Source organism: Aptenodytes forsteri, unplaced genomic scaffold (genome assembly GCF_000699145.1).
Source record: "Aptenodytes forsteri isolate BGI_AS27 unplaced genomic scaffold, ASM69914v1 Scaffold139, whole genome shotgun sequence".
NCBI classification, from domain to species: Eukaryota; Metazoa; Chordata; class Aves; order Sphenisciformes; family Spheniscidae; genus Aptenodytes; species Aptenodytes forsteri.
In genome coordinates, this window is record NW_008794414.1 from 3755452 (window position 1) to 3765006 (window position 9555).

At 34.5% G+C, this 9555-nt stretch overlaps 1 protein-coding gene across 4 annotated transcripts in view; it reads left to right on the top strand.

Annotated features, from left to right (window-relative positions):
- The window catches only part of RB1CC1 (RB1 inducible coiled-coil 1), an 83989-nt gene that overhangs the window by 67154 nt on the left and 7280 nt on the right, over positions 1-9555 (top strand). For all 4 annotated transcript variants that reach the window (XM_009289349.2, XM_009289351.2, XM_009289350.2 and 1 more), the window contains 4 exons: positions 556-664; positions 785-1025; positions 4979-5030; positions 6394-6441. In XM_009289349.2, the coding sequence (XP_009287624.1) occupies positions 556-664; positions 785-1025; positions 4979-5030; positions 6394-6441 (450 nt within the window). The remainder of the gene's footprint in view (positions 1-555; positions 665-784; positions 1026-4978; positions 5031-6393; positions 6442-9555) is intronic.

Consider the following 9555-nt stretch of genomic DNA (forward strand, 5'->3'; position numbering starts at 1 on the left):
AGCATTACGTTTAAAAAAACCCAACAATTTACAAATTATTATTTTTAATGATGATTTCTTTATAATTATACTACATGTGTATATTGGGCTTGGGGGAACCAGTGGGATAAAAATAAAAAAAAAAAGAAAATTGTTGCAGAGAAATCTCAAAATAAAATGTACAGAAAACATGCAACTGTCAGACATTAACTGGCATATAAAGCATTACGTTTAAAAAAACCCAACAATTTACAAATTATTATTTTTAATGATGATTTCTTTATAATTATACTACATGTGTATATTGGGCTTGGGGGAACCAGTGGGATAAAAATAAAAAAAAAAAGAAAATTGTTGCAGAGAAATCTCAAAATAAAATGTACAGACATGTTATCTCTTCAGACATGTTATCTCTTCACCAGAGTAATATGTAAACAAGTTTAATTCCTTGTTTAATTATAATTTAGGAAACTGAAATGTGTGATATCTTTTGTACTTTTTTGTTCTAATGATGTATTTTGCATTACATTTATACAGTGCATTTCTTATTTCAGTAATACGTCTTTCTGTTTTCAGACCAACTTTAACACTGTTCTGGCAAGAGAGAAAATGAAAAAAGAAAACATAATTAATGATCTTAGTGACAAATTAAAAATGCTTACAGAACAGCAAGAAAAAGACAAAGGTAAGCAAAGTTCTGAAAAAGTATTCATCTTTTCTGATAGAACAATTCCATTCACTACAGATTGGTTTTGATCCTTAGTGCTGCTGTTATTAAAAGAATTCTTATTTACTTGTGTCATAGATTTGATTGAAACACTTTCTGAAGATAGAGCTCGCTTACTTGAAGAGAAGAAAAAGCTTGAAGAAGAAGTTAATAAACTAAGAAGTAGTAATTTTTCTCCGTCAACCTACTCGGTGGCAGCTTCAGAAGCTTGTGGAGCCTGCGCAGCCGATGTTCCCACTGACACAGACAGATTGGTTTCTGACATTGCAGCTGAAGGGAGAATGGACTCCACGATGGAAACCAGTATGATGGCTGTGCAGTAAGTATGGGGCATTGTAGTAGAAATACACAAAGCGTGCTCTCGTTCTTTAAATGTGTGCTGTTGAGTGTTGTGGAGTACAAATGAGCATGTTTAACACTCCTGTCTTTAATGTTCTTGCTAAAAATATTCTTTTAAATGTGCGCGTACAATTGTGGTGTGACAATCATCAGAAACATGTGGTTTTGATGACATAGAAGTATGCAACTTAATTGTGGGGCCAAGTTTCACATTTATGAGATGAAAAAATAGACCTAAGTATATGAAATGTAAGTCAAAGGGGATAAGAACAATTGTAGTAGTGGCCTAGAATGAGCTGGGTGGCTGCATGTTATTGGCATATCTTTTGAACAGTGGCTGGCTCTCATTTAAAAACAAACAAACAAAAACTTTGTTCATGTACGTGTCTGCTGTAAGATAGCATCATGATATTCCTTGATAAAGGGGAAAGGGCGATAGGTATGTTTGGTAGAAGTTAGGCTGTATCCTCAGGATTCCAAACAAGTAATGGGACTGAGGCTGATTAAGTGGCCTTGATGGATTGATATTTTTGTATTATTGAAGAGAAGGACAGGTATTCAGCATCCGTTTGTTTGTATAACCTCTGAATCATCAGTACGGTCAGCTGTGATGTACTGCTGACTGACTAGAAAGCAGCGATGGGACTGGGAAAAAACTTTGCAATGGTTTAAACCCTTACTTGAGGAAAGCAGCTAGGGCAAGCAACTTATGTACTTCGAACTAAACTTTTCACTTAAAATTGGTGGTTCTGTGTTTGGATCTGGTTGCTAATCTGGATTTACAACAGATTAAAACAACGTTATGTTGATATCATACAAGTTTAACTGTTTATCGCCCTTTTTGTATGGAAGTTATGTCGATATCATACATGTTTAACTGTTTATCGCCCTTTTTGTATGGAGGTTTAATTAAGCAGGGGCTAGTTTGCAGGTAGGTGTCTGAAGCTATGCTTGAAATACTGAGGTGGTTATAGAGATCAGAGGGAACTTAAGGAGTTTTGTTGCAGTCATCGACTTCGCTATATTATTTTGGGTGCCCTACAATAGCAATATACTTTCGATATCATACATGTTTAACTGTTTATCGCCCTTTTTGTATGGAGGTTTAATTAAGCAGGGGCTAGTTTGCAGGTAGGTGTCTGAAGCTATGCTTGAAATACTGAGGTGGTTATAGAGATCAGAGGGAACTTAAGGAGTTTTGTTGCAGTCATCGACTTCGCTATATTATTTTGGGTGCCCTACAATAGCAATATACTTTGGTATTGGTATATAATGCCTTGCCTAGTAAGTTAAGAGTCTACATGTAAAGCTAGTAGGCTGTGATCTGGTCTCAGTACATGACTATGAAGTCTTTAGCACTTAAATAATTCTGACTGGTACAAAGTTGTCCTGCTGGTTGGTGTCAGGAATCCAGGCTACTGCAAATGTATTTTCTGTTTTTTCAATACTGACTTCCATGAAAATGTACATCAAGTTCAGAGCCTTGATTCTTACTTTAAATGTACCTAAAGTAATTTTGTAAAGGTTTTTGAATAGTAAAGACTGTCTGATACTCCAAGAGAAGGGATTATGATGATGCATGCAAAAATCCTAATTTTTTTTTCAATTTTATTAACAATTTTTGTAAATGTCTCTTAACAAATGTAGAATGTTAGGCTTAAAAATTCTATACTAAAATGAGCACATTCTATTACATGTACTTTCTGACTAGAGTAAGACAAAATGAATAGCATGTGATATGTGTGCATTAAAATAGGACTCATTGCTAGAAGATACTCAGCTATTATCATGGTTAATGCAGTATAAGAATCCATTCAGAGTAGATTACTGGGAGAGAATTCAGAAAAAAAGGGTGAAGAAGTTTTGTCCTGGGCATGCCAATTGTTTTTTTTTAACTCCATATAGAAACTGGGGAAAACTAGAAAAATGAAAAAATCTACAGTATGAGTATGTTTCTGCTATAGCAGCCTAAGAAAACTGAAATAGTCAACATTTAGTATTTTTTACTAATAAATGAGAACTGTTTTTCATGCGAACACTTTCTACCTCCTCATGGTGGAAGATTGCATTTCTTTAATTCTCTTATACTAGGAATACTCATTTTAAGATCCTTTTCTACCATGTCTAAGGTGTCTAAGGAAATTTGGATTTGAACTGGAAGGCACTTCTAAATATTAGCAGTCACACGAAATGTTTTCTTTTATGCTTTTACACCTGCAGTAGTTTTTTAATAGACTTTTAATACCTCAGTTATGATTGCGTTGTCAGATTTCCTCTCTCCTCCTAATCCTCCCATAGAATTTCTCATCTGTAAAGTTGATAAATATCACAGGCTATGTCATGTTACCCTGAATAAACAGCAAGCCTGCTTTGTTCTAGTTACTTCAGTGCAATGAGATGTTTTGGGAAGACAGATCTTGTGATCTTATTTAAAATAAAACAAAAGTTTGTGTGCTCTTTTTTCCCTCTTATTTCTGAGGCTTCTCGAAATGTGTGTCTTGATTTATGCTTCAGAACTGTACAGCGTAATGTTTGTTGTATTCATTTGCATGAAAAAAAGCTTAGACTTTCAGATTAATTTCATTATACCCCTAATATGATTAAAGGTTTCTTTTTGCTCATTAAGAACGCTTACCTGAAGAAATTGGCTGCATCTTTGAATCACCCACTTGATACAGCTTGCAAATTTTTACTGTTGTTGAAAGGAAAGCAGAATAACTGTAAGCTCCTGGTTGCTATCCCTTTACCTAGAATCTTTGTGGAAGATCATTAAGCAATTGCAACCTATGCATTTTCTTACTTTTGTGCCACTAGCTTTTTGAACAATCCCAGACTTCTGCTTACCTCTCACAGAAGTAATGAACCTGACTGGGAAACACAGAAGTGGAATGAGGTTTTGCTAGACAAGCAAAAGCAGAGTTCTTACATATACTTACATTCACTTTAATCAGTGTCCATCACAACTGATGCTGCCTAACCCAGAATAATATACCCAGTGCACTAAATAACTTTGTGGAAGCAAGGATGAAAACAGTTGTTGCTTACCAAACTGAACTTGCACTGATAATCAATAAAACACTGAAATACCCTATCTTTAGAAGGAGAGCTATTTCTTACAGTAATTGTTCCAGTCCTGAACTCTCAAGTCAGGTTTACAAAAAAAACTTGAAAAGATAAGCCTGGGAACAAAAAAATTTGGCTCAATATACTATGTGGCATTTTGCTTAGATTTATAGCATGTTTTGTCAGACTGGATGAATGGCCTATACGTCCAAAACCTTGTGCATTTTCTTTTCCCAACCAAATCAGTTTGGGCTACAAAATATATTGTTTCTTCCCTATTAACCTGCCTTTAAAAATATTTTTAAATTGTATTAAGAATTACTCTCTGTGTTCTTAGGATGTTAACATTATCTTGTCATGCCCCAGTGCTCAGTTTATCTCACAGATAAACGGAAACAATTAGCAAGTTCACATTAGTGTCTCTCTACCAGAGAGTCCCGGGGCACAGAGCCTTTAAACTACAAAGATTAGGTAAAATACGATATTGTAGAGCTGAACCACAATATCAAGGGTTAACTGCCAAAGCATTTGGAGCTGTATCTTTCATCCTGATGTTTTGAAAATAATGCAAAATATGCAGAAATGGCCCCATGCAAACTTATAAACTGATCAGTGACTGAAAATTTATTGACTTGTTGCAACAAAGAAGCTCCTTGCTTTTAAAAGAAGAAAAAAAAAAAAAATCCCCAAAAACCTTTTGCCAGAAATGTCAATGCTGATTCTTAAGGTATCTTTCTGTGCTGTTCCTTCTGTGCTAGTAAATACATGGCACTCATCACTGAGTGAAGATGGGGCGGGGTGGGAAAGATAATTTTTGATCATGAAAAGAAAATTTCACTTAACCTATCCATTTTCTTCTTTCTCTTTTAGTGAAAATGTCCATATGTCTGAAGAAAAACAGAGGATAATGTTGTTAGAAAGAGTGAGTAGATTGTAAGGTTAAGCGTTACAACTAAGTACTTACAAATACGTATGTGTGAAGCTGTGCTGTGGTCAGTTACATACTCTGATGCAATATAGTATCTGCAAGGCTTATAATAGCATTCCAGGGAATGGTTTTTCATTGTACTCATTTCGGATCAGTATAATTCATTGAAGTAATTCAAAATAAGTATTAATACATCATACTTATACTTGGCCTACCTTAAAGTTTGTTTATTCTGTCTATGTAGGCTTCAGTATAAATGAGTCAGGCATAATATTTCTTCTTAGGAGTGACAGTTCATTGATGTAGGGAATTTCTGTAGCAAAAAAAGTTTTGATTACTTTTTCAAATTAAGGCATCCAAAGCTGCTGGACAGGAATTAAGATTGATTTACCTGTTTCTCTTGGAAATGGGTAATTTCTCTTCTTAGGCTGCTACTACTTAGATCATTTTAATTTTAACTGGGATGCATTATAATCTTGACAATATTGCTTCTGTAAAGAGTGCAATAACGCTTGTTATGAATGTGCTTACAATTACAATTTTCTGAAGTTATTGTCATGCTCCTACAGGCTAGAATTGTAAGTTTATACCTCACCCCCTCTGCTTCTCCCAAATACATATCTTAAATTTGCACTTGTTACAACTTTTATTTTGAGCATAGCTTTCAGTGTACACTGAGCAATTGAACCTTTTTGATGAAATAAAAGTTATTCTTGGTAAAAGGCTAGATTAACCCTTAGTAGTTACACTGGAATCTTTCAGTCTGGTAACTTTTAACTATCCAGTCGTATCTAACTCCATTCCAGTTATCTTTTTCTTGCCTCTTCAAAATTGACCTTAACAAAAAAAAAAAAAGAGTGTTTAAAAAAAAAATGTCTTCAGCTTTCTAGGATCACTTAGACTAAAACCTGTGATCAGTTAGAAAACATGAATGTTTGCTGTTAATGGATTGTGGCACTGTATGATGTAAGCAGCTGGATGTTTCTGACTAGGAGCACTTACATGCTGTATTCTGTCATGTGCTTAGAAAGGATTTGTCATGGGTAGAAGCTATAAAATAGTAATATATTAAATTTCTTTTGCTGTTCTATCAGTGAAATGTTTTGCTAACTTAAGGAGAAGGATGAGTACGGAGATAAGCATAGCTTAGCAGTGGGTTTTGTAGCACTGTGGTAATTGCTAGACTTCAAATTTTTTTACATGTCCATGTTCAAAAGATGTTTTGATATTGTTTTAAAACTGAAAGCTGTAGTAAATATGTATATTCTATAACTAGTCTGGCTCTGGTCATATTAAAACTTTTTTTAAATGTTTTTAAGGTGTATTTATTAGTTAATCAGATAAGATTTTATTTCAGACTTTGCAGTTGAAAGAAGAGGAAAATAAGAGATTAAATCAAAGATTGGTAAGTATTTGTGCAATGCGTGTTTTAAGTGTCATGGAAAAATAAGAAAAGCTTACAAATGTTAAGTTTCTTAAAATCTAAAAATGTGTTTTATTAACTTCAAAAATGTTTTAAGTGTTAAGGCAAGTGGCAAATAGGTAACCTGTTAAGTTGAGGTAACTCTGAAAGGTTAACAGTCTTCTCATGAAGAAGATTCACAGGACTGGAGAGAGAGAGACTTCCTCCCGAAGAACACAGACTGTCCAGGCTTGGGTTAGGGGGAGTTAGTTTCAGTGGTGCCATGACTCAGTTTTTCAACAACAGTAGATTGAAGGCTTACAGTTTACAGGAATGTAGGTATGCCTGCACATTAAGCATAATGAAGAGTGTTAGCAATAACTTAGAGATTGTTTTTGGAAAACTGCACCTGTCATTTTTTTTAAGGTGTGAAACGTTAATTCTGCCTAGCAACTGGAAATATAAACAGCCATTGTCTTAAACACTCAAATAATAGTTAATGCCTGTGGAAGGAAAAAGAATATAGTGACAGAGTTCCCTTGATTCCTGTGCTATGAATCCTTCTCCTTTTATTTAGCCACAGTTTATCCTTGCTAGCAGGTCTTGACCTTAAGTCTAAAAAAAATTACTGTGTATGGGAAATAGACATGTCCTTTAGTAGGTCATTGGTTGGATTGGCCATGGAGATCTCACTTTCTTTAAGTGACAGGTGATATCTAGGAGTTTGGTAGGAACTGATATCTGTGTAGCTGCAAGTTACATTTCATAGCAAAAGTGTTTGAGTTTCTCCAGTAGGAGCTGCCATTTTTCTGTCTGGGATAGGATTGAAATTTACTATATAATTTACTCCTGCTACATATTCAGGTATAAAATTGCTGTTTTTTTCTAAACACCTTCCCTTCCACAATAAAACCTCTCCATAATAACCCTGCTAGTGCAGGGCATAAGAAAGGATTGCAAAACATCTAAAAGCATATTTTATAAAAGAGGGGTTTTTTTCTTCTGAATGCCAGTGAAGTGCACAAAAGGTATTTCAGTGTCGTTTTTACAATAAAACACAAACACACTGGACAGTCTTCCAAACCTCTCTGTAGATTTCCTGAATTAAACTCTTGATCTCTTGTCATCTCAGAGTAAAATGAAATCGAAGAAAACCCAGCATTATACAAGACAAATACAAAATTCTTTTTTGTTGTTATGATTAATACCAAGCCACGTAAGAGGAATTAGCAGCTCATTGGTGTCTAAAGCAATTCAAAATTGGTTTCTAAATGGGCATAGGAACTTAATATCTTTTCAATTTCTTACTTATAAATTGGTATTTCATAGATAAAATAAACTTTTTATTTCTTATCTCTTCATCCTCCTTTCTCCCCCCCCCTTCCCAATACACTTCTAAAACAGAAATGTACATCAACACTTAAATTTCAGTATTTATTTCTATCCAGCTACTTCAGATAAGGAACTCAGAAGGGGTTCTGCGCAATAAAAGAAAATCTTTTCAGGTCACTGACTTTTGCAGCAAAACTTGTGGGTTACCTCTGCAAGCAATAAAAGATAAAAAGGAGCTCCTTTTAATATGAGGGATGTTATGACAGGATTTTTGTTACTTTCTCAGTAATTTATATAAAGGGAACCTTTTTTCTGTTTAAAGGCTATTAGAACTCTAGTCATAAAATAGTCTTTACTGAGTTTTAATGGAAATATTCTTAACATTCTAATTTGTTCTGTTTTTCTTAAAGTTAGAAATTAATGAAAAATACAGAAATCAAGCTAGTTTGCATCTTAATTTAACACTTATTCCAGTTTTAGAAAACAGTAAGAAAAACTTCAGTCTTAACATCTGAAGAGAACTGTCAAACACTTTAGCGAACAATCTAAGAAAATTATATTAGCTGCAACTTTTTCAAGAAAGAAAAGTACAACGTGAGTAAGTCAAAGAAATGTAGTCTCTAACAAAAAAAAAAAAAAAGATCTGAAGTTGGAGTCCATAAAGAAAACTGCTGAAAGTGTCATCAGAAGTTGAGAGCTTTTTGTGCTGTACTGTATTCAAGTTGGACTGATTCTTTGAAGAAATGAAGAAAGCAAGCTGTGAATAGGCTTCAAGCTTACGTTAAGACAGGCTGATACCGTTTCTGGGGAAGTGGGGGGGGAAGACTGACAATGGGACATATGCTGTAGGTAACAATATTTGAGTTACAGCTGAAAAATCATCTGCTAAACTTCAAGTATGAGTAATCTGGATTTGAATAGCATGTATAAATGGTCTAGGAAGTAGGAACCTATGGAAAAACTGAAAGACCTTTAATCAGAGTTTCTACAGGGCAATTATGAATTGTCTTCCGTAGGGAAGTTACCAAAGGGTAGTGAAATGCATACATTTACATCAGATCAGCTTCTCTGTCTACTTGCCTGTATGTGGGTTTCATATCCCTTTGTAGATACAAAGTAGCGTGCGTTACCTATTTTCATTTCTTATTAGCACAGTTACGGTAGAAAGCGTATGTACACTTACTCATTTTTAGATCTAGGTTATCCTATTGAAGTTGGTTCATGTGCCAGTATTAATTAATTTAAACAGATTTAAAGGTAAATATCATGCATATAGGAGGTAAGAATTATGTCCAAAACCTTACATAGTTGAGCCTTTGTTTGGTCTTAGTAAATTTGACTCCAGTTTTTTCCAGGGAGTGCTGCTCTGTCTATTACAGTAAACTTCAGATTATGTGACAGTCCTTAGTAAAACCGAGAGACCATATCAAGTTCAGCATCCAGAGTTTAATTGCAATAAACATGTTTAACCTCCAGTGTTTTACCTTCAGCCTTTTTTTAGAATGCCAGTAGCTTTTGTGTTAGAGTGTGCACAGCTATATCATAGGTCTTGTGTATGCTCAGAACAAATCTTCACTGGCACTGATCTGGAAAGCAGTTCTCAGTTTTAAATAATGAGGGAGAAGTCAGTTATGTAAGAAATGATGTAAGAAATTTCATAATCAAAGGTAGCTATTAAAAAAAAAAACCCAAAACCACCAAAACAGTTTGGGAGTAATTTGCTTATGACAAAATACAACACAGATACAGCCCATCACAAAATCATTGTAAATAAATTCACGTAGA